Source organism: Mastomys coucha, unplaced genomic scaffold (genome assembly GCF_008632895.1).
Source record: "Mastomys coucha isolate ucsf_1 unplaced genomic scaffold, UCSF_Mcou_1 pScaffold9, whole genome shotgun sequence".
NCBI classification, from domain to species: domain Eukaryota; kingdom Metazoa; phylum Chordata; class Mammalia; order Rodentia; family Muridae; genus Mastomys; species Mastomys coucha.
Window position 1 is genome coordinate 20,689,840 of NW_022196915.1, and position 27,641 is coordinate 20,717,480.

Genomic DNA, 27,641 nt, shown 5'->3' on the forward strand with positions numbered 1-27,641 from the left:
CACTGTCAGCATGCAGGGCACTGAGCAGAGGGGCAGGTCACAAAGTCACCATGTCAACCTTCCTGTCTGTCATAACTCCAGAGTGTCAGGGGGAGGGCTATGCAGGCAGCTAGAGACAGGATACCCCAGAACAGTCAAGTCCCCAATCTCTATGCTCTGAGGCCACTAAGTGGAAAGCAGCAGTAAGAACTGGTGAGAGGACACAAGGGCTATTGTCCCTAAGTGCAGATAGAGGCACCAGAGAACAAAATGGGGGATGGCTAGAATTTAGCCTACCTAGACCCTGGCACAAGCTCCCAAATTCTAATAGACTCACAGGATCAGCCAAGAAAATGCAGGACTATGGTCCCCAGGCTTCCTGTTTGGTGTACCTGCTGCTGCTGCTACTATTGTCTACGCTATTTATTGCAGTCCAGAGTTTTCTGTACCCTCGATCTGGCCAAAAGCCCTATCCTGAGGAATCTGCTAGGTTCTTTAGTTATAATGTCAGGAAGACAAGGCAGACTGGGGTAGATGAGGAAGATCCTCTGCAATATTGTGACGGTGACTTTGACATTTACTTCATCTTTGACAAGTGAGTGGCCCTTGCTGCCCTGGTCCTAGATAGCCCTCAGGTGTTTCTACCTCCTGGCAGAACAATGGCCTGAAGGGTGCCAGCTTCTGCCAGGAGAGAAGTAGGCACTGTCTATGAATGAAACCAGAGAATTGGGCCTGAATTCCTGTATGCCTAGAAAGGGGGAAAACCAGGAGGTCCTTTGAGCAGTTTGGTCTAGTTTATTCATTAGTTTATTCATTCTCATTGCTTTCTTCAATGAATTTGAAGAAAAGGAGTATGCGCTTGCTTTCTGGTCCAAGTAACTTACAAGGACGAGGTTGGGAGAGAGCCACCTGGCCAAAGACTCTGAGATTCAAATGTCTAAGGATTTCAGTAGAATCCTAGTTTAAGGAGAAGGTTCAAGGGGGAAGATGAGAAGGGGAGGTGAGGTCTGGGGATCAGACCTAAATGGGCATCATGAGGAAAGGAGGTTTTTATCAAAGGAAGATGGACCCTTTGTTTCCTAAGGAGCACTTTGTCTCCTTGGGAGGATAAAGGATGGATCTGGGGCTGCAATGGAGTGCTCTTCAGAAGTCCACACAGAGTGACTGAGAGACAGTAGACGGCAAGCCCCACGACAGCTATGCATGATTAAGGGAGCAGGGAAATAGGACCCACGAAACACCCACAAGCCTGAAATGGATGGAGGAAGAAGAGTTGGTGGACAGGGGAAAGGTCAAGCTGGTGGCTGTCTACTTTGAGAGCTGGGCTCAGAGTGATGCGGACTTGGTACACTGAAGAGAAGAGATGTTCACTATTTCTGTGCTGGTTGGGTTTTGTCAACTTCACACCAACTAAAGTCATTTGGGGAAAGAGGGAGCCCGGATTGAGATGATGCCTCTATCAGATCGCCTGTGGGTAAGCCTGTAAAACATTTTCCTGAGTAATGACTGATGTTGTGGGGGGCATCCTACTGGAGGCAACGCCACTTCTAGGCAGGTGGTCTTGGGCTGTACAAGTAAGCAGGCTGAGCAAGCCATGGGGAGCAAGCCAGTAAGCAGCATTCCCCCACGGTCTCTGACTCAGTTCCTCCCTTGTGGCTCCTACTTGAGCTCCTCTCCTGACTCCCTTCAGGGTGGCCTCTAAACTTCAAGATGAAATAAACTCTTTCTCCTCCCAAATGGCTTGTGATTGTGGTGTTTGTCACAGCAATAGAAAGCAAACTAAGACAGACTCCATGCCTGGACCCTGACTTCCCCGGCTCTCCCTCTCCGTGTCTACTGGGTATGGTGAGTGTGGGAGCTGCTGGATGAAGCACATCAGAGTCACTGAGCTGTAGGACCCGGGGCTCCAGCTTCTCTCCTCTGCAGCATGTCATCAGGGAGTCTAAGTAAGAAGAGCGTGATCTGCTTTAGACAGTCCTAAAACTGAAGAGGAAATGCTAGGATGGAACAGGTGGGACCCAGGACATGAGGCTTTCTAGGTTTTTGTTCCCTGTCCTCTACTGTCTGCCTCCCCTGTGCAAGTGGACCTCCAACCCCAATCCCTGCAGAGTCCACAGGTCTTTCCCAGGTTTCTCTCTGCCAAGGCTGTGCCTCTGTAGCAACTATGCACAAAAGACAAGGTGCTGGCCTGCCTTTGTGAGGGACCTAGAGCTCTTCCCCTTAGGATTCAGTTACTTGGGAATTGGGCTTCAGAATTCCTCTCTGGTCCTCTGCAGGAAGCCTCTTCTGCTTCTGTCCTTGTTCTGCCTGCCTGCTGTTTCCCTCTGTAACCGGTATCCTGTGGGCATATTTCTACTGCTTAAAGGGGCCTCAGCATCTGAGAGTGTCATGCATCTTTTGGCCCCTGGACAGATGGTTGAGCAGCAACTTGAGAGAAGACCCCTGCTTTCGGTGGGGAAAAAGGGAAGGCCTGACTCCAGTCAGAAGGGATTGACTCCTCTCAGAGCACCTGTGAGCTCTCCTTCAGGTGCCTTTGGCCTGTGAGTTACCCTTTGTCCTTTGCTTGGAAGCCATACAGCTAACTGAGGGAGACACAACCCAGGCCTTTCATGTCACATAGTTCCAAGAACCATCACCCCTGAGTCTGACTAGGACTTCAGCACTGTGTGGGAAGAGCTGTCCTTCTTTACCCATCATTCTTAGTTAACTAGGGTATCACCAGGGTAACCAGACTGACTGTCCCCTACGTCCTGCAAGGAATCTACCTGCCCCCTCCCCTCCACTTCATCTAGAGGTTATGTCCTATGTTCAGGCAGCAGGCCACAGGGAGGGCAGAGCTCGAGCATATAGGCTTCTCCTGCTGAACTTGGGACAAAAGTCAGTGGGCAAGATACCTACTACCAGGATAAAAACCATGCCAGGAAATGAGCAGGAATAGTGGTGAGGGGGCTTGTACACAGCCATGATGACCTCAACTGACTTGTGGGAGTTTGGGAGCTGAAGGGTGCTCTCAAGTTTGTCCCTCCTTGAGCCATACAGGTAACTGCCTACCTGTGTTGTGGAATGAACTGTCGCTTGTAATGAGTGAGCACAGCAGTTCCACAGCCATGGGGATCCAGAAGGGAACAAACTGGGAAGGATCCCTAGTCTTGGGTACTTGGGGCCTAACTAGCAGGGCCAGGTTGGGGAAACAAAAGCAGATGGTTTGTTCTCCATTTTTAGGGTTGGAATTGTTTATTTTGTGTCACATCCCCTCAGCCAGTGGTTTATACACTAGGTAGAAGGATGAATCTGAAGCCTGAGCACAGGGTCAGAGCTAGAACCTTGCTCCTGCTGAGTCCTGTCACCTTGTCTCTCATGGCCTCCCACAGTGGCAGCAGGTACTGGCTTCTACACAGAGATTCCTGGAACCTCTCCCCAAGCAATTTGGGTCCAGACTTCACTGGACCCCTCTCGTTGCACGGTGGCCCCCCAGGAGCTCTCAAAGTCTTAACAGAGTTGGTGCAATGGCAGAAAGATGGGAGTGAGGGTTTGAATTTGAAAGAACATTCCTTTGCAGAGACCATGAAAAAATAGACTCTGTCCTCCCTTTGATGACATCTAAAGGTTTTCTGTGGTGCTTTGTTTTGCTTCTTCGTGATGCTGCCTAGTTCCTGCTTCAGCCTGACAGGGACTTGGCCCCCCTCCACCTGTGACCTCCATGATTACTCCCTACAAGCCTGAGTTCCGTCTTACCCAGGCACTGCATATACAGTGTATGCCTTACATGACCAGAACTAGGCAGAGGAAGCCATGGTCTCACAAAAGTAGACACACAGTAAACATTCAGCTGTGACTTCCAACTCCCCAGACTATGAATAGCAAAACTTTTGGTTTTGATTGTGATTGTTTTTAGAAAAAAAATATACATTTTATACATACTCTCTCTCTCTCTCTCTCTCTCTCTCTCTCTCTCTCTCTCTTTCTCTCTCTCTAGCACACACACACACACACACACACACATAAATATGTGTACATGCAAATCTTCAGTTCTTGAGTTTTTCTTTGGTGAAAAGTTTTTCAATACTGAATTTTGTCTTCTTATAACTAACAAATCTGTTCATACTCTCTCTTCAGCATTTAGTTTGGGAAGCCAGAAATTTTTTAAGCAGTTATTCTGCTCCATCTGTGGGTTAGGTTATTCCTGTTGTCCAAGTGTACCTGCTGTTTCTTCTCCTGTTAGATTTGCAGTCACCTCTTACCTCCTTTTGTTATTCAAATCCTGGTGTTTTTATCAGTCTTGATAGTTGATAAAGGTTGGTCACTCTTAATGATCTTGTCAAAGAGTTATGTCACTATTCACCCATGGTTCTCAATTTTTCTATTCTCGATTTTCTTTCACTCTGCTTTTATTTATTTCCTCTGACAGCATAGCACTTATTTTCCCTTCCAGTTTCTAGTTCTTTGTAATGTAAAAGCCACGTGTGAACTGTATATCTCCCCCACCTTTTCTCCCAACTTTAAAAATTATTTTTATTTTTGAGAATTTCATGCATGGATACAATAAGGTATGATGGTATACACCCTCTCTTACCTCCAACCCCCCCACCATGTCCCCCACAAACACTCCATTCACCCCAACTTCGTCTTTTGATTTTGATAAGTCACTAATCCTATTGCAGTACTGACCTGTCAAGCAAGCTGTGCCTGTAGTTGAAAAGAATATTTAAGATGATTGAAAATTTTGCAGTTTTTTTTTTTTATGTATTTAATGTGAACCATCCAGGGAGGAACTTCCTTGGCTCTGAGCCTGCACACTTGTTGATTCATCTGTTTTCTTATTTCTCCAGTTCCACATATTCTGCCTGACTCTTGCCATGATTTCAAGCATCACACTGATGGCACAAGTGCTCTGTAGCTCTGTCCATTGCTCTGACACATTCTGCCAGTGGTCAGGTTGATTGTTGGTGCATTTTCCTATAACTGTTTCATCTGCTTGATGACTTGACCCTTTTATAGGTATGGGATGTCCTCCTTCGACTCTCCTATCAGGTTTTTACTTAAATCCCACGTTGTCTGATAGAAATGTAAAGTTTACATACGAAACTCCAGCAAGAGCCTTACAAAACACTGCTGTCCCTTCTTACCTCCTCCCTGAGTCTAACCCTGTCTCCAGACACCATTGCAACCTGGCTTTCTTTCAGTTCTTATGTGCTCATTTCTGGTACTAGGAGCATTCCCATTGCCATCTGCAGTGTGGTTTATGGATGCTCTTTCAACCTCCATCAAAGGTAACAAGAGTTTCATTTCCTCAATTTCTACTCCTCTGCATTATTCTGCCCCCACCTCCCACTACCCTTCCAACATGGCAACATCATTCTGATGTTTTGGTGTCAAAAGCTGACACTGGTAACACACTCCTGTCCACTGATCACTGTTCTTACACATGAGTGTAGCTGCATGTGATAAAAGATCAAGTTCTGCTCCATATTGCCTGCTTCCTAGACAACAACTGCCTGTCCCCATGACCTTCTTCTTGGGCTTCAAACCCTCTCTTTCTCTTCTGTTCTAGAATCTAGATCCTCCTTCAGGAGGTGAACTCTGAAAAGTCCCCTAGTGTATGTGAATGGGGTGGTGATTTTGGCTACCCAGCAGCCTTTATGGGAAAATATTCTTCACTTGGTGGAGGTGGGGAGATAAAAAGATAATGAGAATGAAAGCAGTGTTGCCATTAATTGATAAAAGAACTATCTAATACATCAGTCTAAGAGCATCACCTCCTGGAAGCTCCCATTCATGATGACAAGGACATAAAAGGACTGATATAAGACAATACAAAAAAGAGCCCAAGTCAGGCCCAGCCTCAGTTCACCTCATACTATCTCCAGGACCAAGATTTAAAAATAAGAATAACACAAATGTCAAAAATAAATAAATAAAAGGTCAACTACACAGAGGACCCACCCTATGTGTAGACTGATCAACTCAACAGTCATCTGGGTCCACCCCAATGTCTCCTCCACCTACAAGCTACTGGTGTGGATGGAGGAGCAGGTACCACAGATTCAGATCCGGGAAATAGTCATCACCATTGAGAGTGAAAAGCTGAAGCGTGGCTATGATCAAAGCTGGCACCTGCTGCTGTAAAGCAGCTCCAAGAAGCCTGAGTCCCATGGAGGATCTGAGGGGAGGCAGAGGAGGCAGAGGTGGAGGAGTCTATGGAGCTCCAAGTGTCCCCAGAAAAACTGGAGAAAGGAAACATCTTCATGGGAAGATGCTTATAAAAATTGGACTCGCAAAAGTGGAAGAAAAGATAGCAGAACAGAGCCAGATGCTCGGGAGAGAATGGAGGAACTACAGAAGTGACCCTGTAGTCCATGTTATAGCCAGAAACCATGTGGAGGTCCCGGATCCATGCTGCCACTGACTATAAAGGGCAAGGAAGCTTCTTTTAGCAGTAATATGGAGGACTACAGACTCAGATTTGAGAATGAGAGACATAGAAGTGTTCTGTAACATCCTCTCTCCCTGACTCCCACTGCTGCCCCATCAAAAAAACCAAAACCAAAACCAAACAAAAACTAGACAGGAAGCCATTGAAGAGAAGTCTTAAAAATTGTGATAAGGATTCTGAAATGTAGTTCTTTGAGGCTGATGTCTTTTGGCAGGGGTATGCTAGGGGAAGGAGTCAGATATCTTTAAGGGGCTGGCCACTGGTAGTTTGACCATACTCCAGGGAATATATGGACAACACAAATTAGACTCACTATTTTATCTTTTTTTCCCCTTCTTTTTTTTTTGTTTTTGTTTTTTTGTTTTGTTTTGTTTTGTTTTGGGGTGGGGAGGTCCTAAAAAGGGGAAGTGGACCTGGGAGAATTGGAAAGTGAATGTGATCAGGGTGCATTATGTGTAATTTCCAAATAATCAATAAAAAGACTAAGTTAAAAATAAATAAAAATAAAAATAAACAGCTCTAAACCTTCAAACTACTGGCCCATTCTTGGAATGGTTCTCCTCACCTCTCCAGAGTTTAACACTCCAAAGAACATGGCCCTAGGAAAGCCACACTAAAGGCCATAGAGGTCTAGCAGCCAGGACTGGAAGTGCCTGTGCTCATGTTGCCTGTTGAGAATTGTGATGCCAGGGTAGCATGGGCCTGTGCCCACCCTCACTTGGAGGTGCCTGAACGAAGCAGCCTTACCAAGCAGGATGCCTAGGTTCTACAGGCTGCCAAGAAAGCTGGAGCACATTAACATGTGGGAAACCTGTGTGTGTGTGTGTGTGTGTGTGTGTGTGTGTGTGTGTGTGTGTGTGTGGTGTCAAAGGGGGACTTTTAAGGGGAAAAAGGAAGGAAGAGGTGGAGAAAGAGAACCAATGGGAGAAGACAAGAGAAATCGCTGTGAGAACAATATGAGAAAAGCAGAATGATATATGCATATGAAAATGTCATAAACCCATTGTTTTGCACACTTGCTAAAAACTATATAATATATGTATGTATATATATGTGTGTGTGTGTATATATATGTATATATATAAACTAGTCTCAAACATTTACTTTCCATGGCTGAGGCCCAACCTCCTGGAGAAACTATCTTCACCTGCCTTTTGAATACTGGGAAATTCAGAAGAATGTGAGGAATTTGAGGTGTTATAAGAAAGGGTAAACACAGGCCTCCAGAAGGATCTCTACCTGGGGGTGGGGGGGCAAATGAGAGACTCCCAGGGTGATAGTTGTGGTCAGCACATGGTAGGAGGAAGGGAAGGCAAAAAGCAATTCCCCCCTGATCCACCTCTCTCTCCCATGATCCACTTCTCATTTGCATGATCCACCTCCCTCTTATAACTCAAGACTCCTTTCCTTGTAGGTCCAAAGCCGTGCCAAAATGGGCTGACTTGTACACATCCTGGGAAGATATGGTGGAGAAATACATGAAGTATGCCTGCATACTACAACTCCTGTCAGCAGTGGTCCACTGGCAGGCAGACTAGGTTTGGAGGCATGGGAATGCCTTGTGTAGGAAGCAGAGATCAAAGCTAGAATGCTAGGCAGACCAGGGAACAGAATATACTGGCCCCATGGATCTTTTCAGCATTGACTAATCCTGCTTCAGAAATGAGGAATAAGGGTCAGGAAAAGGGAGGAATTGAACAAGGGAAGCCATGACAGAAGTGTGAGGTGTAGGGCAGACCCCATGAAGGAGTATCCTTGTGAACTTGCCTGCTCAGCATAGAGCTGGTTAGCTTTAGATGCCAACCACCACCATCTAGAATCACTTGAGAAAAGAGTCTCAATTGAGGAATTATCTAGATCAAATTGACTTGTGGCTATGTCTTTGGGGTCTTGGCTTGATCATTAATTGAAGGTGAAGAAGATCCAGCTCATAGTGCTCATAGTGTCCTGAACTGTTTAGGCATGAGTATATTCATTTCTCTTTGCTCTTGACTCCACAGTGTGGGTATACTTTGAACAGCTGTGTCAAGCACATGTCACTGTAATATCCCTGAAATTATGATCTATAACCTGAAGTGTAAGCCAAAGATGCCCTTTCCTGTCCTAAGTTGTCTTTGATCAGGGCATTCCATCACAGCAACAGAACAGGAACTAGGAACTAGTACACATGTTTGTATATGTCTATGTGTGTTGGGGTTGCAGCCCTAGAAGGGATCAGGGGATCATCCAAGCACTCTTCCTTCTCAGGAACCCTATATCTCCATAGGCTACAGAACCTTTCATCAAGTTTGTCTGGAGTCCCCATCTATGAAATGTCCCAAGTACAAAAAAGATGAAGTGGGAGCAGAGATTTGGCATATGTCCCCTCTCTGGCTGCTTCCTATCAAGCTATGGGGCTCTTATATCAGTTTCTCACAGGGTTGTTTTGTTCTCAGCCCCAAACAGCATATGAGCTTCATTCTCTTTGATACCACAGCTTCAATCAAAATGCCACTCACCTCAGAAAGGTAGGTACTATCTAAACTTCTAGGCTTGCCTGGTGGGCTGGACACAAGGGGTTTCCAGCTTCTGGAAGACTCTCATGTGCTTGGAAGACTCTCATTGTCCCCCATGATAGCTGACTTCAAGCCCCAGATCACGAGTCCTCTTAAGAACCTGCTTCACTAAACTCACAGACCCACCAATTCCACAAATTCTCTACTCTTTCCCTCCATCACTTCTGGATCTTCCCTTGGTCCTGGATGTGAAAACACTTAGGAACTAAGGAGATGGCTGGGCAGATCAAAGTCTTGACTGTGTGTGTCCCGTTCTGAGAGTTGTTCACTGTCTGCCTGGGTCAGTAGGGTAAAATATATATATATATGTATACATATGTGTATATATATATGATACATATTATTTGTGAGTGTATATATAGATCTGCAATGGATGCATTATATGTATATGGCTATGTGTGTATATATGTGTATGTGTATATGTATATATAGTTATGTGTATGTGTAAATGTAGGTATGTATTAGAGACATACACATGTGTATATATACACACACATATATACATATATGTGTATATATATATACACATATGTATATATACATATATGTATGTATATATATATCCTCTCTGGCTGCTTCCTATCAAGCTATGGGGCTCTTAAATCAGTTTCTCACATATATATATATATGAACCAAAGAGCAGTGCAGCTAGCATCCCTTTTGACTCTCCTTAGGATAGGACCATGAATCCCCAGAGCTGGGTGCCATAGAAAAGTACGAGGGACATGTAGCCATTGAGGAAGTTGAGTTGCTCTCTATATACACATCTACATCTATACCTACACATACACATACCTATATATACATATATAGGTACACATATACATGCATATAACCATATACATATTATGCATCTATTATATATATATATATATATATATATATATATATATATATACACATATATACATATACATATACTCACAAACACACACACACACACCTGCTTACCCTGCTGGCCTAGGCAGACAGTGAACAACTCAGGGCTCTTCTGTGCCAATAGTCCCAGAGGCGATAAACTGTGAGGAAGGCAAGTTTGTCTGTGAGGGAGAATTTTGGGTGCCCTGTCTGGGACTCCTAAAGAACAAGGGGAGCAGAGGAGGAGGCAGTAACATTTAGTACTAAAGATGTCTGGAGTTGTGGGGCCCTCTATCCAGGTCCCTGGAGGAAAAATAGGAGCAAAGAGAGAAATGAGACAAGCCCCAGGCTTTTGAAGATGGCACTTCAAAAGGAGCAGTAAGGGCTCCTTTTATCTCCAAGGTCCAAGGAAGGCCAAGCGGGGTACATTCAGTGGCTTGGGTTTGGAAAGACCTGGCTGAGTTTGAGATAGCAACAAGGACATTTACAGCAGAGTCTTGCAAGAAACCTAGAGAGCCATCAGGACTGGGCTGGACAGAGAAAAAGACTAACCTGAATAGAAGGGAGGCAGTTGATCCAGGTAGAGGGTAGAAGACTAGGCTGGACATGAGAGAAGGGCCTAGACTGGATGGAGGAAGAACCGAAGTGGGATGCGCAAGCCTCTGGTTTGGCGCTCACTGGCGACTGTGGGCAGGCATGGGACCCTGGGAGCTTAGTCCACAGCAGATTCTCACTGTCCCAACAGAAAGACACTCAGTTCATTCTAGGTCACTTGCTGAGACTGCTCAGCCTTGTCATGTCAGATTATTCTAAATCCCTCACACACATATCCTTCCTGTCCCAGAACAGTCACGAGAGCTGGCCCTGCCTACCCCAGTGTGTCCTGTCTGGTTTAATAGCACTTGACAGGCCGTGTTCCTTTCCAGCCTCGGGAACACAAGCCTCTCAGACAGCCCCTAGGTCTGACTTCCAGATTCAAGTTTTCTGGACATGAAGTCTGCATCAGGACCCAGGTCTAAGCAGACTGACTGCTGCCTTTAGCAGGGCAGAAGGAAGAGAGGCAGTCAAGGGCTCTGTGACTGTGAGAGAGAAGCTGGACAGTGACTCAGCAGAGTGGCATTGTCCTCTCAGCCCCATCCACTAAAGAAAAAACTGCTCAAAAGGAGAATGACTACAGCATTAGGTCATTAGGAATGCAGTGCCTCTGAGAGTCCCTGGCTCAGACACACATCCCTAGGATGCCACCATACACCTCAAGGGTGCACAAGTACCGCCTCTATCAAGGCACCTAAAGTCTGAATGCTTAGAGGCAGTTAGAACCTCAGAGAAACCCAGACATTCCTATGGGACCCACAGAGCAACTCACTGCTACCTTCTGAACTTTCTCAGTGCTCATAGGATCAAGGCCAGAGAAAGACCTGGGACAGAATGGGGGTACCAGGCCCTGGTACCCTCCCCACACTCACAGCCTACAGTCGACAAATCCATGCAAGAGCCTGAAGCTAGTTTGGCACTGTCAGCATGCCTCACCTCATGCTTCTTTAACTTCAGGTGGAAAATCCGCCAAGAGCTCACCAAACTTAAGAACGTTGCGATGGATGGATCAACAAACCTACAGAAAGGACTGGAAAAGGTTCGGAGGGCTAGAACCACATATGGGTGCTGGCTCAGTGTAGACTACCATGGGTGTCATCTTATTCCAGAGTCACCAAGTTTTCTTCATTTCTTGGCAGGCTAATGAACAGATCCAAACCGTCAACTCAGGAGGTGAGCTGCCTGCCCCTCCAAGTGGAGTGGGACCCACAGAGCTGAGCTCCCAACAGAGCCTGGATTTCTTGGAGCCTCTTAAAGGCAGTGTTCCCCTCTCCCTGCACAACAGGCCTCTTTGAGCACAGCACCCCACTTAGGATGCTTCTGAGATGACCAGAAGCTGCATGTGGTCACATGCTTTGTTCTCACTGGTCCTTGGCCTGTAAATGTGCTGGTGAATGTAAACAGGAAAACATAAAGGGGAGCAGACTGAGGACTCTGTGGGTGGAAACCAGGCCTTAATTTGCTCATAGGCTATCAGGCCTCTTCCTCATAGGCTCATGTATCAGCCAGAACAACTGTCATGCAAAGTAAGGACCCATGTCCTCCAGAGTGTAGATCTGAGGCATTTGTCTGGAACAGGTTGGACCATGTAGGGAAAGATGCTAAGAGGGTTGGGGGGTCTCTTGTCCAAGACACTGTGACTCACTGAGCCCACAATTGGCAGAAGAACAGCCCTGGGAATATACCTAGAGTTGGCGCAAACAAACCTTACTGGGCATTACTGGCACAAGAGCTATCCTTTCCTCCTACTAACCAGGGACAGACTAGACTTGTGATGTGTTTTTAGCCTACCCTTGAAGCACACATTCGAGAGTTCAAGAGCATTGAGAGCCCCAATCACCTAATGGAAGGCCCTAATTCTCCAGGAGTTCTATTTAATAGCAGATGCTCTCTCTGTGTCTGGGTTCCTGTCTCAGGAGTCTGAAAAGTGAGGCTCACCAGATCTGCCTGAGATAAACAGCCCTGGGCCTGCAGCCCTATCTGACTTGCCACTCTTTGTTTCTTTGTCAGCCACTAAAAGGACTAGTCTGATCATTGTTGTCATTTGTGGGGACATGACACCACAAGTATTGAAGGAATCTAAGGATGAGGTGAGTCTGACCCATCTTCCCAAGCACTTTGTACATTTTGACTCTAATCAATATCTCCTTTCTCTTAGGCTGATAAAGCTCGGAGCATGGGGGCATATGTTTACTGTGTCGGTCTAAACAACTATGATAGACAAAAGGTAACTTGCCCCAGGTAAGCAGGGGCCTTCTGAAGCCTACTAGTGAAAATTCTCTGGTACAGACCAGACCTCCAAGGGGATGGTCCATACCTGTCCCAGGGGTTACAAACCATAGGTTCCACTGCAGAAACAGACTTAATGGTTGGGTAAGCTGACCTCCGACCTTAACACTTGATAGTCATCATCCCCTGAGGGCAAGTAGCTGTGTCTCACATCTAGGGACCCCCTGTGTCCTCTGTCTCCTGGCTTGGGTTTCAAGATACCCTCTCTTTTGTAGTTGAATGAGATTACCGACAATGATGAAAATGTGTACATTGTGAAAGGCCAATCTGATAAGCTACATCAGGAAGTAGACTTGGTAAGCAGGCTGAACACAAGTAGTGTGAGTAACAGCATCTCCCCAGGCCCGCAAAGTCTTCCCTACCTATGAATTCTTCCCTATCTCCATCAGATTGGCACAATGACCTGCCTTGAACTCAGACAAGTGGAGCATCTGTGCGTAGGAGGTGAGATTTGAGGAGCAGCTGCTTGCTATATGTGTTAGTGATATATGTGTTAATGCGGGTATGGGTGGAGGTGGTGGATGTGGTCTATGTGACATATAGTTGGCCAGCAGAGTGTGCTTGTATGGTGTGTATTCGTTTCCTATGTCTCTACTTGTGGTATGAGAATGTGTGTGGGGTGTGGGTGTACTTTTGTGCAACTTGTTTATGTGGCATGTGTATCTGACGTAGCACATTGTGGTCTACATTTGGTGTTTGTGTTATATGCATGTGTACATGTACATTATGTGTGTGTTTTGTTTGTGGGCTGTGTGTGCTGTGTTATTCTACATACATAAGCTCTATGAGGTGTCCACATGTCGCATGTGGCGTGTGAGGGTTTTGTGTAATTTGTGTGTGGTATGTGTGGTAGGTGTATAGAGTGAGTATGTGGGGTATGTGGTAGATGTTGTATGTATGCTTGTAGTGTGTTTGATATGTACCTTTAAGAAGTATGATATAGGGTGTGTTTCTAAACAGTGTTGAAGCAACTACACATAGGACAGCCAGTGCTTGTGCCTTGTGTACTTATATGAACTCAATGTGTGGTGGGTTTGTGGTTTAAAGGGGGCAGGCAGATGTGTTATCTCTATGACTGGTTGTAATGCAGTGTACATTTGCTAAGGGGTATGTGTCAGTGGTGGCAATGTGAGTGTGTATGCAATTGTCATCTTTTCTGTCTCAGAACAAATATTTTAGTTGTAAAGAGGAAAAACACACTCAGAAAGCAGCCACATGCTAAACACCCATATCCACAGCTCTTGCTGTTACGATTATTTTAGATGTTGTACTATTTCCAGTTTTATAATATTTACACAGACATAATAGGATATCTTGTGGGTGGGACTCAAGTTCCATCATACAGTGCATGCATACAGCTTAAAGATGACATCAGACATTATTTCTGGTGCAACTGCATTTCAACTTTAACTCACCCTGAGGTTAAATGTAAACTTTAAGAGTATTTCCACTTGTGGAGACCTGTTGAGCCTAAGAAAAAAAGTTTTAAAGTTTTAGATTGTGGAGCATGTCTGATTCCACATGCTCAGATGAAGGATGTTTAAAATGTATACCAACATCAATTTGACTCCTCCAAGAAACTTCAGGTGCAGCCAGGAGTGGGCATGTAAGATTTCCACATCCATAAAAAAGGGACAGTAGCCATGTGATTACATCAATTGATGAAAATAAGAAATCAGACTCAAGTGGACATCTGCTGTGCTACAGGGGACAGGGGGAAGCCTGCATACTTGACAGAAATATCCACAAAGACAGTCACACTCATAGAACCTGACAAAGGTACCCTCTCTCCAGCCCAGGGTTCCTCTGCCAGTGCCAAGAACATGCCTGTCTAGTCTTAGAAGGCCACCTCTCTTTCTCGGGTGCTTTATGTACACAAGTTTGGTCTTCATGTAGACAGCATATACTTATATACTGATAAAAGGGAGAGAGGAAACCCCAAGTCTCCTCCTGGGGGATAGCTTGGCTGATGGGCTGCCTCCAGCCCAGACAGCTAGGCTCTGGCTTTTGTGTTCTGTGGGAACCCTGGTTCCAGGTTGAGAAGACAGGACTAAGCTCACATAGTGAGTTCTGCTACACATAGTACCCAGGCTGAGGTAAAGGGCCACATGTGGGGGAGACCAAAGCATTTTCCCCCAAAGGATGGGAACACTGTGCCAGGATTGTTGGTAGACATGAAACAGTAGGTAGTGTGGTGGCAGATGAAAATCTGGACTCTAGGTTCTAGAAGCTGAGAGATGCCAAGAACATTTGAGTCCTCAGCTCTGGCTGCCACTAATTTTCCCCATACTGTAGAAGAGTAGAAGAGTTCGCTGACTGAGCAGTAAAGGAGAGAATCCTTCGCCTTCAAGCTCTCTCCTGCTTCTGGGTAAAGAAGCCCTGCCTTACAGCTCCACCCAACTGCTGCATGCCTCTCTGACTATCCCTAAACATACAGGGCTTGGTGTCTGGGTAGCTGCGACAAACTCTCAGTGAAAATACAAGTTGTCATTCTTCCCATTGCAACTGAGTCACGGTGACAGGTGCCTCCAGACACCAGCTCAGCCACTAACCTGTTAAACCACTGGTTATCTTGTACAAAGCTGGTGCATACGGGGTACTTTGTCACTTTGGGGGATACTCCAAGGCCTGTACCCCAAATGAAGCAGTATGGACTGTTTCCTTGAGCTGTTTCTGGGTCAACCTGTGTGCCACAGAGACTCAGGAGGGTCAACTCCATGGAGCATCTGAAGTGCATGGGGGCCAGGAATGAGCCAGGACTATCCCATGGCATCTGTCCTAATAATTGATGGGGAATCCTGCCTGCCTCCTGTGGGAATAGCTACCAGGATACCCTCGCTGTGTCCCTTGTATATTGGACTCAAAGCCAAGGATCAGACTCTGCTGTTAGAATGAGCTTGCTTATGAGCTGTAGTCTTCAATGGGTAAGTAAGAAGGAGTAATTGAGAACAGATATGTTGGTTTCTGGCTTTGCAGCTGAAACAAAATGTCTCCTATGAGAAGAACTCTTGAAAGGGTCAGGAGCTTCCTCTGCACTTCCTATTTTACCCTTATTTCTAGGGTCTCCCACCTGGAACCATGGGAGTTTAAGATTGGTCTCTGTGTGCTTGGTGGGGTTTGCAGGCTTGTTGAATCAGGACTGGTGCATAAAGGTAATCAGCATGTGCAAGACTTCACTAAGCTACATTGGCATAGACCCTTGGTGACATAGAAGGAGTTGGACTGTAGAACCCACAGATGTTGGCCCAGACCTAGCCGTGTCCTCTCATGGAGCCTTGGAAATAGTGTCTGGGGCCACTATAAACAATGCAACCAGGGCCATAGCACTTCTACTTCATGTTTTCCTCGCAGAGAATCACCCAGTACTCTTACGTGGATACGGCTTTCACAATGCAAAGAATCTCAGTGATGCTATTTGCAGATTCAAGTTCAGTGACTCCACAATCATTGGTACGTAAACCCTCTCAGTGCCTCAGAGATTCATCTTCCGCAGAAATCCTTCCTCTCGAAGGCAAGCTTCCCACCCTTGCTAACCCATTCCCATTGGGTAATGTGAAGCAGTACAGAGTGTCCACATAGCATAACCAGCCACTACTCTTCCTATGAACATAAGCAAATAATAAAGCCCCCAGCTTCTAGAGATATATGGGGAGTGGGCTTCATTCCTCAGGGAGGCTGGGCTGATGGTGACTTGCCCTCATACCAGAATTTTCAGGGCTTGTCCTCAGTTTGCCTCCTCTCCTGAGTCTATGTATGGGACAATAGCTGCTAGAATCAGAGCCCAGAGGTATACCAAGAACTACCCCACTACACATACACACACACACACACACACACACCAGCATCGGTACACAGAACAACATAAGATGAAATTTTCTATGGCAACAAGAGTGTTGGGTTTCCTCATAATAAGGGTCTACTTAATAATGCCTCTTCACTCAGCCAGACTATACTGGGCCTCAGCCCACCCTGACTCAGGGCGGCTGCCTCAGTGGGCCAGGTGTACCTGCTTTTCTTCATCTTGCTGCACCAGGTAGAATGCTGGCCCAGTCAGTGCCCCTTCTTTGGAGATCTTTTTTGCACCCTGAATTTCAACCATTCCATAGTTGGGAGCAAACCCTTTCTCCAGATTTTAATTATAATGTTCATGATCAGACCCAACTAAGGCAGAAATGGTTTAGGGACTCACAAGTAGTATGGCCATGGATTTAGGACAAGCAAACTGGTCCAGGTAATGATAAACCATGTCATACATAGTACCCTCTTTCCTAAGGTAGAGAACAAAGGGGGAGCACTATATCTGTAAGATGGAATTTTAACTTTGCATTTTATTTTCCAAGTGCTTGGGATTCTAACATTGCTCATTATGATTTCTCTAATAAAAATGATATACACTGCAAAGTGGAGAAATAGAAATGAATTGCATTAAAATATTAGCACTTATCATTGTAAGTGTTGTTGATGCTCTCAAATATGCAATAAGTTTAGTTCTACTAAAATATGGTTAAAACAACTCTAGTGGGACAGAGAAATTGTTGGTGTGAAAGATGTGTTCCCAGCAGTTACTAAGAGGTCAGGGACATAACTAGTGTCCTTCTGTTAAGATCACTGATCAGTATGTAGACTTCACCATTAACATATCCAGGCGGCCACATCTATAACTGTTATAGAACATTCTAAACAGGTGAGAAGTCTGTTTGTACCAACATTTAAGAAGGACCTAGAAGCTTAGTTATGACAAAAGGGAAATGTTTTCTGGGTGTCCCTGGAAGATAGGCATGGCCATTCTTCCAGACATCTCTCAACCCTCTCACCAAGTCTCAGGGCTGAGGTCAGTAAGGAACTTTCCTGACACACTTGTTGGCCAGAGGGCAGTAGATACAGAGCTGTGGTTCTGACCTTTGAGGAGAAGAAACTCAAAAGGTTTCAGGAAATGGGAGTCATGACATGGAAGTGATTATCCTCCATGAAGCACAGATGGCAGGACCACCAGGGCTCTCTGAGGCCATGCAGTCCAGTCCATGTAGGAGAAAACAACCACCTAAGGAAGTGGGGCAGGACAGGCAGGAAAGCTGGACTCCTTGCCAGCAGATACTTCACTCAGTCCTCTCCTCTGGACCAAGCTTAGGAAACGAGATGAGAATGTCACAATTATAGTGCCCTTCTCAGGTTCCCATAGAAATAGTCATCAACAACCTCTCTGCTAGCTTCCCCAGCTTAGAAAATGGCATCAATACAATCTCACTGGCCATTTATTCCAATGTCATCCTTGACTTCTCTTAATCCAACCCCCAAACCCATCATCAAACTCTGTGGCCCCTATGTCCAGTATCTGTGTGCTCCCAAAGAGTCAGAAAACTTGAAACAAAGCAAGACCTCTTCCCACAGCTCAGCTCACCCACCCTTGCTTGTCTCTTCCTCCTCAGCAACCTTGGAAGATCAACTGAAACTCATTTCATTCCATGGCTTCTCCTCATTGGTCTCACTTTAAACATCAGCTCAGAGAGGATGGCCATGGTCCACAGTACCCAAGAGTACCAAGAATTGTATGACTTCGAGGCATCAGTCATCTATTTTCAATCATTACTGAAGTGCTAAGATGTCAGCTCTGCTTGTCATGCATAGCTTGGGGTGACATAGGTACATGAGCAAGACAATTAACATTCTTCATGTCATTTTCTTTAGATAAGAATCCAACTAATAAGAACTCCACTGTCATGTTTTGTCCTGCACCAAAGATAGAGCAACCCGGACAGTAAGTGCCCATACTTCTTGGCCCTATAAATCCAGAGACAATGTAGTCATCATAGTATATAGCATTTGGTTCCCCCTCTGTTGTAGAGCATCTTTTTGTCTGCAGGTGAGCTCTGGATGCCCTACCTCCTGGCCTTGTTGGTGATCCCCATGGGATTGCCCAGGTTCTGCTCAGAACTAGGAGCAGATGATAAACAAGGGTATCATCAATACCTGGTGTTCCAAAGCTAAGACAACAAACTTTATAAGTCCAGAGAGTTGTACAGGGCATGAAGCAACACTCCCTTGTTTATAACCTATTGCTATAATAGCATCAAAGGCCATAAGGACCCCTCATGTCCTGAACCATCCACTTGGCCATAATTGCACAAGTTGACTCCTTGTGCTTTGGGCAATAGTCTCTCATGGCTCACCTGTCCACTCTGAGAGGCTCAAGTACTAGAAGTTCAGAATTACCATGAAGAAAGCCCCTGTGCAGGGGCTGATCTCTAGTCTGCTTCTTGAGGTCTGCCTTTTTGTGCATTAGAATCATCTTAGTTGAAGTTAGGCTGAACAGTGGAAAAGACTTCCTGGCCCACACCATCCCTGTGAATACTTCTGACTGTGTGAGTATCCCAGTGGGTTCCATAGCCCTGGATAGGTAGAAGCCCTGGGAGGATATGGATTCTCCCGCAAAGTCAAAGATGAGGAGGGGGCTAGGACCAGGAGTAGCTTATGCTACACAGGCACTTTGGGTGGTCCATCCTAGTTCCTAGAAGGACAGGGATAAGGGGGTGGGCAGGTGTCAGGCCTGGCAGCAGCCATCCTATCACTGTCAACCCTCCATGTGGCCTGTGTTTTCTGCCAAGGTGTTTCTAAGTCACAAGGACCTCACACCAGTGCTATCTTCACTCCTTGCTCTAAGCAAGACCATGACCCTTTGAGGCAGGGACACATAGGCTGAGGCAAGTTCCACACTTTAGAGGTGGTGGGGGTGGGGGAACAAGAAAGAATCCTACATCTTGCCTAGCCTCTCAGAGATATGACCACTTGTAGTCCAGCATATTGTCAGCTGAGATCACAATGACAGCTGAGATCCAAAGAGTGCCGAGGAGCCTGGGCTGTCCTCACCTGGGTTCAGAGCATGGTCTTGGAGCAAGGCCAGAGCTAGGCAAGAGACCTACTCTCCAGCCCTTCTGTGGTATCTTGATGCCAGGGAACTTAGGAGAATAGAGAAGCGGCAGAGAGATGGCAAGCACTGGGTATCCAGGAAGGAGGCTTCTTGGTGTTCCACATTAGAGCTAGGGTATCTGCTAAGGATGATGATCTTCTTCCCCACAGATACCTCCATCAGTGACCACCACTCCTGCCCCTGAAAACTCTACCCTACCAACAACCATTCTGACAACGCCGCCAGGAAACCCTATCCCCAAAACAACTATTCCAGGCCGCCCTACTGTACTTCTCCCTCCTCCTCCCCCACCTCCACCTCTACCTCCACCTCCACCTCGGCCTCCAACTTCACCTGTGCCTCCACCGCCAGCCATTGTTCGTCCACCAGCTGAGCCAAGCAAGGAAGTTTTGCTCAGCACCATGGTCCTGCTCCTGATGCTGATCCCTGTAGTGCTGTGGTGGATCTGGTGGCTGTGCTACAGGCGGGTGAGTGAGTGAGCACTCTCTGCCCACCCAATGACATGAATCTGGGACAGCACCGTGACATTTACAGCCTGCTGAGGCAGATGCTGAGGATTCTCCAGGGGCTTCCTCCGGGTGAGGGGGGAGCTCACCAGCACAGTAGCAGGATGTGCGGTGCTTATACATGTCCCCCCAGGGACCATTGTCTGTCCTTTCCTACAGATGACGGTCATGTGTTGTGACACAGTTACAACAGAACTGTTAGTCAGCTTCCTGTACTGCAACAAAATGCAGGAAATAATCAACTTTGAAAGAAGAAAAAAATCTATTTCCCACTCAACAGATTTTTGGAGGTTTCAGTTCGTAGTGTCCCATCCCTTTGAGCCTGTGGGAAAGCAGTATTTTTCTGATGAGATTGTGGGGCAAGGAAGTCCACACCTCATCTCCTGTTCTGAAAGAGGGAGGCCTATTCTAAGACATGCTGCCAAGGATTAACTTCCTCCAAAGGGTCCTCTGATGTCCACCATAGGCTGCAACACCTCCACATAATATCATAGGCTGGGTCAAGACTTGAACACACAGGGCATCTTGGGAGCAATTTCTAAACCATAACAGTACATTTCATTCCTGTCTGTCTCACCCCCTAGCCTGTCAAGGCGCTGCCAGCACCTGCACCACAACCAATGGTGAGTCATTCTTTGTATCCTGATAAGGTCACATGTCAGAGATGTGATGACCAACAAAATATGTCATTGTTCAGCCTGTACCCAGGGCCTCCTACTACCTCAGCAAACACAAGGTGAAGGGTCTGCAAAGGCTGGGGGACTCTCAATATCACTAGATAACGAACATTCTCAGAACCTTCTGATCTAGACCTTGGTCAAACAATCAGTGTGAACAGCTGCTCTCACTGCTTCAGAGGCTTTCAGGAGACTCCTATGAACTCTGACTGATACCGAGGTTGCAGCCAGGCCGCTGAGAGCAGAGCCTTCTGAAACGAGCCCTGATTCTCATCTCCAGGATAGGGATCTTCTGGCTCCTCTGGATGTCTTCAACCCTGTCTCCTGGCAGGGTAGAAGGGCTGGCTGAGATCAGCCTAGGGACCTGAGAGATAAGGAGGGTGAAAGAGTCCCAGATGGCCCTGTGCTGTGAGGGATATTCCCAGGGAAACACGGGGACAAGGTGGGTAAGCATCTGCAGCTCCCATCAGGTAAGGACCAGAAGTTGTAGAGAAGCTGGGGCAGGTGGAGCCTGGGTTTGGGCTCAGATAGGAACAGCCTCCCTGTCTTGGTTGGACTATGCTGGTTGCAGACTGGCCTTGGTGAGGATGCCTATGCAGAAGCCAGAGACAGATGGAAGGGACAATTACCTGCTAGTGCTGGCCCACTATACAGCAACCAGGCCAGACTTCTGCCAGCAAGGCTGACACAGGAGCACCAAGGGCTCAGAAAGAGGCTGTTATTACTTTGTGAAGCTCCATATCTGAAAACTGGGAGAGGGGACCCTCCTTTTCTCCCTGTGGAAGACCTCCCCATGTGTGGGATACATCCTTCCTTTCACCTCCAAACCCAAAGGCCCCACAGTGCCTGGTGTTGTGCAGGGCACACAGTGCCCCTGTTCCAGAAGTGACAGGTAAAGCTCAGACAGGTTTGCTTCCCTTCTACCAGCCCCAAAAGAAAGAAAAGGCCCCTCCTCCAGTGCCTCCCCCAGCTCCACCTCCAGCAACGATGAATGAGCCCCCCATTGTGATCATCTGCTGCTGTACCTGCTATGATGTGTGTGTGAGAAAAGGTCCTAAGGTAAGAGTCCTATGAACACTGGGATCCAGGCTGGGGTCAGGGGCCCAAGAACACCTAGGCTTGACAGCAGAGGTCTGAGTGTAGGAGAGAATATGACCTCTTGGGACAGGACTAGATTGATGTGTTCACAAGGTAATGTCCAATGCCTGTTGTAAGAGATGCACAGGCCTCCCCCACACTACCTGAACTCTCCAAATATTTGAGTCTCCCTTTGGCACTATCTAGGGGTTAGGGAAGTAGCCACTAAGTGCTCTAACTGGTCAACCCCTGGTCCTCAGAGCCATTGTTCCAGACAATGTCTTTGGACAATGGTCCAGCAGTGGGTAGCAGTGTCTCTGACATTACCCTTAGAGTATGGGTAAGTCAAGACACGTTGAACAACAAAGAGGCTCATGAAGCCAGAGATGATAAAAACAGAAAGGACTAGCCCTGCAAAACCTCTGCCTACTGTGAAAACTAGTTTAAAAAAAATGAAAAATAAAAAGCCTGTGCCCCAGACCGCTTCATACACAAGGAAGAAAAGAACTGGCCTGCAGGACTCTGCTTCCTGCTGAGATGAGCCAGCTGGAAAGTTAAGAAGGGAGCTGACACAGAGACCCTACAAAGGCACTGCAAGCTCCTTGTGTGCAGTCAAGCCCTGAGGTCCCCTTCTTTTCCCAGAAGATCTAAGTCCATCTTGGGGAGGGAAAAACCAGCGGAGCAGCAACCCTGGGCCCTGGAAGGAAGACCCATGAGGTCAGCACTTAGGAAGAAAGATCCTCAGTTTCCAGAAGACTTTGTTCTCTCCCTCAATGTTCACTCTCTGCGGGAAACCTCTCATCCCATTTAGAGAACCTTGGGTTCCCCATAGTTGTCTAGGCCAGCCAAGAGCCTGCCATGTCTCTTCCATGCTCATGGGTGGCCACAGAGAAGTCAATCCACACCTTCCAGAGAGGGAGGATTCCTCTGACAGCTACATGGCCTAGCCTGGAGGGCCTGGCCCTACCCACTCAGGGCCTTTGGTATCTAGCTGTAGAAGCTAGGCCATAGAGTGCTCACCACAAGAGTCATGGATCTTCAGGCTTCTCTACCATCCTCTTATCTCTACCCTTCATAAGCTGAGAAAAGCCCAAGATGTGAGACCTGATACTAAAGAGCCTCACAGGTGGCTTTTGGATGTGGTCCTTATGAAAGCCATGATTGATCATTGGGCCAAAAGGACTGGCTGGCAGGCATAATTAATGGTGCTGGGTTGCCATTGCTGATATGCTTGCCAGATAATAGAAGACCCCAGCTATGGCTTAACTCTGTACTCACCCCAAGTTCCTGTCCCAGAGTCCATGCAGTCTTCAACTGCTAAACCTGTCCTGCGATTTTGCATTTGGAAGTCTGGAGTAGAAATCACTTTGGTTTCTAGAACTGAAGCATAAGCCTTTTTTGTTTTTTGCTTGTTTGGTTGGTTGGTTTTTGTTTGTTTTTGGTTTTTTTTGTTTGTTTGTTTGGTTGGTTTTTTGTTTTGTTTTGGTATGTAGCTCCTCCTCTTCCTGCAAAGTTAACAAGACTGAGCCACCCAGCCTATATCCTCACAGGGAAACTCTTAGCATCATCTCCTTGTGCTTCTCCCATGTAGCCCCTTCGGTTGCATAGGGTCCCCCACCCATGTCTCCAACATGTCTTTCTATCCCCCAGTCCCTAACTGAGCTACAGAGTCCCTTCTGCCAGGTAAGGAGCAAGAGCCATTGGTTCCAAGAATCCATATTAGACAGACTTCAGCCTCTAACACTGAGTCTAGCAGGAGAGTGGAGCCTAGAAATGGCTCCAAGGGAAGAGAAGAGCCCTCTTCATCCAGGCCCACCCTGTGGTGATGCTAGTGCTGACCCCAACCCCTCGAGCAGGCACTTCAGGCTCCTGAGCTAGTTTCAACCACACTTTTGTGCCCTCATCTTTGTTCTCTCCCTGCAGGGGCCGTACACCAACCTTAACCTCCTGAAGGACCTCTGTTCTCGAGTTCCCTGCACCTCTAAGGCCCCCTTCTCCCCACCGGAGGAATACCTGTGCCTGGCCTCCTGTTCCCAGTGCCACCATCTCCCACATAATTATCCCAGGGCACTTCCTCTGCTCCCTCCTCCTGCCCATGTGTCTCCCAAAGCCCCATTGTCACTTCCTCCCAGGCAGTAGACCTCTCAGACACCACAGAGCCAAGATTGAGAGGTCTTTCTTTGTTGCTAATTTGGATCCATGTATCTGTTCTTGGGTTTTAATTTTAAAAGAGTTGGAATTTTTCTTATTAGGAGGTTTGTCATCCAAAGGTAAACCTCAGATGTGTTTCTGGGGCATCCAGAAGGACAAAAACTCATGGCATCATGTGGCTAGGCGTAGGAGAATAGTTCTGCAGCTTTGTCACCGGATCTGTGACACACCACAGGTTCTTAAGTCATGCTCTATATGAAGAGCAATCCTAAATTCATCCATTTTACAGCTATGGAAGCATGCCTGGGGCTATAGGTGTGTACCACTGCATCTAGCTCTTTAGATTGGCAATGGGGATCCCAAACTGAGGTCCTTGTACTTGCATGCCAAATACTGAACTACCCAAGCCACTTTCTAGCCCAGTAGTTCTCAACCTCTGGGGCATGACCCCTTTGGGCATCACATATCAAATATCTGGCATATCAGACATCTACATTGTGATTCATAACCATGGCAAATTCAGTTATAAAGTAGCATCAAAATTTTATGGTTGGGGGTCACCACAACATGAGGAACTGTATTAAAGTGTCACAACATTAGGAAGGTAGAGAACTACCTTGTTCTAGCTCCTTGGTTAACCTTTTGCTTTGTTCTCTATATGGATTTTGTTTTGCAAAGGAGTTTCAAGTCATGTATACACAGACAATTTTAACAAAGGCCAGAGTGTTTCCTACTCCACTGTCAGACAGGAAGAAGTGTACTGGATAAAGGCATATGGAGCCTGACTGGCAGGTGGCAGGGCCCCATGTGCAGTCCCATGGGGCAGGGTCCAGAAATGAGGGACACAGATATCCCTGGAGTGCATTTACCCTGAGCACATCACCCAAGATGACATATAGATGTGTCCAGAGCAGTCACATACAAGCTTACAAAGGGTATCAGGACACTAGATCTCTGGAAACCTAGAGGATAAATACTTACGGTACGTATGATGCCAAGAAATATGTAGTTATGCAAGAGAAATTTTATCTATTCCCTAGAAGCAGTGTTTTTGAGGCTATCTCTACCTGCTTTGGTGAATAAGGCTCAGTCCACATTTCTCTGAAGTCCCTGGGCTCTCCATGTGAATATCAGATGTAGCCTGCCCTTCTCTAATCTGGGACCCTACCTAGCATGTGCCAATCCAGCTTGGTAATCCACTGACTGTGAAAGGCCGGTTCATAAACACAGTAGCAGCCTTTGTACTCTAGCTGCCATGAATTAGAGTTGCAGCCCTTCCTGGAGAAGAGCATTGTTTAGGAGTCCTAGGACTTCCGGGAAACGTTTCCTCCACTCTGGCCATCCACAGGGCCCCTCACCAGACTCTCTGCAGTGATCAGTGTCAGAGACACCAAGGGGAAAGAGTAACATCACCAAGTCCCCCTTGTCAATCTCACTCCCTGGTGGAAGGAAGATGGGGTACAGCCCTCATTCACCTGACTTGCAAGGAGAGTTTGTTTTGTTCAACTATCCATCAAGCCTCGACCCCCTCCCCCCATGTCTTAGGGATAAGCAGGATATTTTCAGATAAGTCTCACTTTGGAGCATCACTGAACCGAAATAGAGTTGATTCTTAGCCTAGACCAGGATGATAGAGACACCATGACTGAAGTCATCCAAATCATATGATGATGCAAGCCAGGATGGGCAGAGCAAATGAGTGGCCCTAACATAGACTGTCCGGCACTCTTCCTACAAAAGAAGGCACAGGTGGCACATGGCCGGATGGAGGGTAGGTTCTGCTACCTTCTGTACCGACCCAAGGACAGCTTGCATGCCAAGCAGCATCAAAAACAGCTGATGTGCTGGGTCTTCCAGGGCTCCTCTCAGTGAGTGAGGTCCCTCAGGGATGCAGTGGGAATGGAAGGTTTTCATTGACACCTACTGAGATCAGCCTGGCTCCTGCAGATGTCTGAGAGTCTAGTCTTTACTGTGAACAAAGACAAAAGCACAGTTATATTCCCAGTTACAAGACCCTCAGCTTTCTGTCTGTCTGAGCCCAGCTTCCCTGGTCCCAGGCTACCTCTCTGAGATGGATTGCGTGGCCACAGAGAATCCCAGAGGTCTTGCTGTGTGTACTTTAAGGAAGGAAATCCCTTCCCTGTCTGACTTCAGTTTCTGATTCCCCTTCCCAGAGGCCAGAAGTTCAACTCTGTCCCTGGTCAAGGGTGACTCTGAGCACTGATGAAATAGGTCTCACACTGATCTCAGCCAAGTCATAAGACAAGGAGGATGCTCTGCCCTCTCCGGCAGAGAACATGCCAACTGTACCAGAGATACTCCCATCAGACATCTCTCTGATGCAGAACTGGGTACCAGGTTGTTCTTTAAAGCTTCAAGTTTTCTGTCATTTTTCACAGGACAAGGGTCACAGGTATAGCTGACTGGACACTTGGATTGTAGGGTCCATAAGTCAGTATTAGAAAAGTCAGTCATATTCCTACCTCATCAGTGTCTCTGATGTGTCCTTTACATGTCTGGGCTCCAGAAAGGAATGAGTGCATCCTAATATGTGATCACATATGTAATGCTGACAGTTTCTTCATCCCATTTGAGCATCTTTCCCCATCTGTTCAAGTTCATTGAAAATATAACTTATTTGAGAATGCTGGAGTATGTGCGTGCCTTTATAGTCTATTCTACTACAGATAGTTTTATTCCTTTATTTCCTTCTTTTCTAAAGAATATCTTTTTGTTTTGGTTTGGTTTGGGTTTTGGTTTTGGTTTTGGTTTTGGTTTTTGAGACAGGACTTCTCTGTAGAGCCCTGGCTGTCCTAGAACTTATTCTGTAGACCAGGCTGGCCTCAAACATAGAGAACTGCCTGCCTTTGGCTCTGCTTCCCAAGTGCTGGGATTAAAGGTGTGAGCCACCATTACCTGGGCATTACGTCATTTTAAATAAAATAATTTCCTTAAAATTTTGTAACATTAATTTTTGTTGTATTTTTTTTTTTTTTTGTTTTGAGATAAGGTCTCACTTTGTGACCTCAGGCTGGTCTCTCACCCCTAGTGTTGGAATTGTGGGAAAATAATATGAAGTTATAATTTTACACAGAAGAGTAATTTTTATAGCTAATCTGTTTTTGTAGCTTAGGAAATCCTTGCCTACAGCCTCTCAAATCAAAACCCCATACACACACCCAGAAACTGCCAGCATTCTTTGCTATGACATGACAAATTATTTCACTAAGCACACTGCAATCCCCTCTGTCAAATTCGGTTGCTGTTCATGTCTGTGTGCATTTGCTGGGCAGCTTTAGACTAAAGCCTTGGCTGACTGAGAGCCATTAATAAACTATGGAATTGGTTTTAATTTGTCATTAAACAAACAACTTTGGTATTTTGTGTTTCAGAATATGGGCATAGGTAAATATGTATATATTTACCTATGACAAAACTGTGACATAAATTTGTGTCCCTGTGACAAAACTGAATTCTATAAGAAATAAAAGGCCTCTATTATTTCGGCCTTTTCCCTTCCAGAGTTACCCAGACCTGCTTTTCTAGACACCTTCACTTAAAATGTAGCCAGAAAATCTGATCTTAACATAAAACATT

At 46.3% G+C, this 27,641-nt stretch overlaps 1 protein-coding gene across 5 annotated transcripts; it reads left to right on the forward strand.

Moving 5' to 3' along the window:
• Nucleotides 1-101: 101 nt before the first annotated feature.
• LOC116084785 (anthrax toxin receptor-like) lies at nt 102-24,078 on the forward strand. Of its 5 annotated transcripts, none has more exons than XM_031362005.1 (17): nt 102-574; nt 2,256-2,519; nt 7,827-7,895; nt 8,848-8,919; nt 11,377-11,458; nt 11,559-11,592; nt 12,430-12,509; nt 12,578-12,646; nt 12,924-13,004; nt 13,098-13,152; nt 16,060-16,158; nt 18,394-18,463; nt 18,989-19,067; nt 19,783-20,100; nt 20,724-20,762; nt 21,744-21,875; nt 23,817-24,078. In XM_031362005.1, exons 1-17 carry the CDS (start codon nt 333-335, stop codon nt 24,030-24,032), a joined length of 2,001 nt encoding a protein of 666 aa, XP_031217865.1. In that variant the 5' UTR covers nt 102-332; the 3' UTR covers nt 24,033-24,078. The 5 variants fall into 5 exon arrangements, with proteins under 5 accessions (XP_031217865.1, XP_031217866.1, XP_031217869.1 ...); XM_031362007.1 differs by lacking the exon at nt 102-574 and adding an exon at nt 1,086-1,453; XM_031362006.1 differs by lacking the exon at nt 2,256-2,519.
• The last annotated feature ends 3,563 nt before the right edge of the window (nt 24,079-27,641 follow it).

Bases quoted from the DNA above. Each gene is read 5' to 3' on its own strand.
- LOC116084785 (XM_031362005.1), top strand. From the start codon at position 333: ATGCAGGACTATGGTCCCCAGGCTTCCTGTTTGGTGTACCTGCTGCTG. The intron at 11,593-12,429 runs GTGAGCTGCCTG...TTTCTTTGTCAG, and splicing joins CCAAACCGTCAACTCAGGAG to CCACTAAAAGGACTAGTCTG. The intron at 19,068-19,782 runs GTGAGTATCCCA...TCTTCCCCACAG, and splicing joins CTGTGAATACTTCTGACTGT to ATACCTCCATCAGTGACCAC.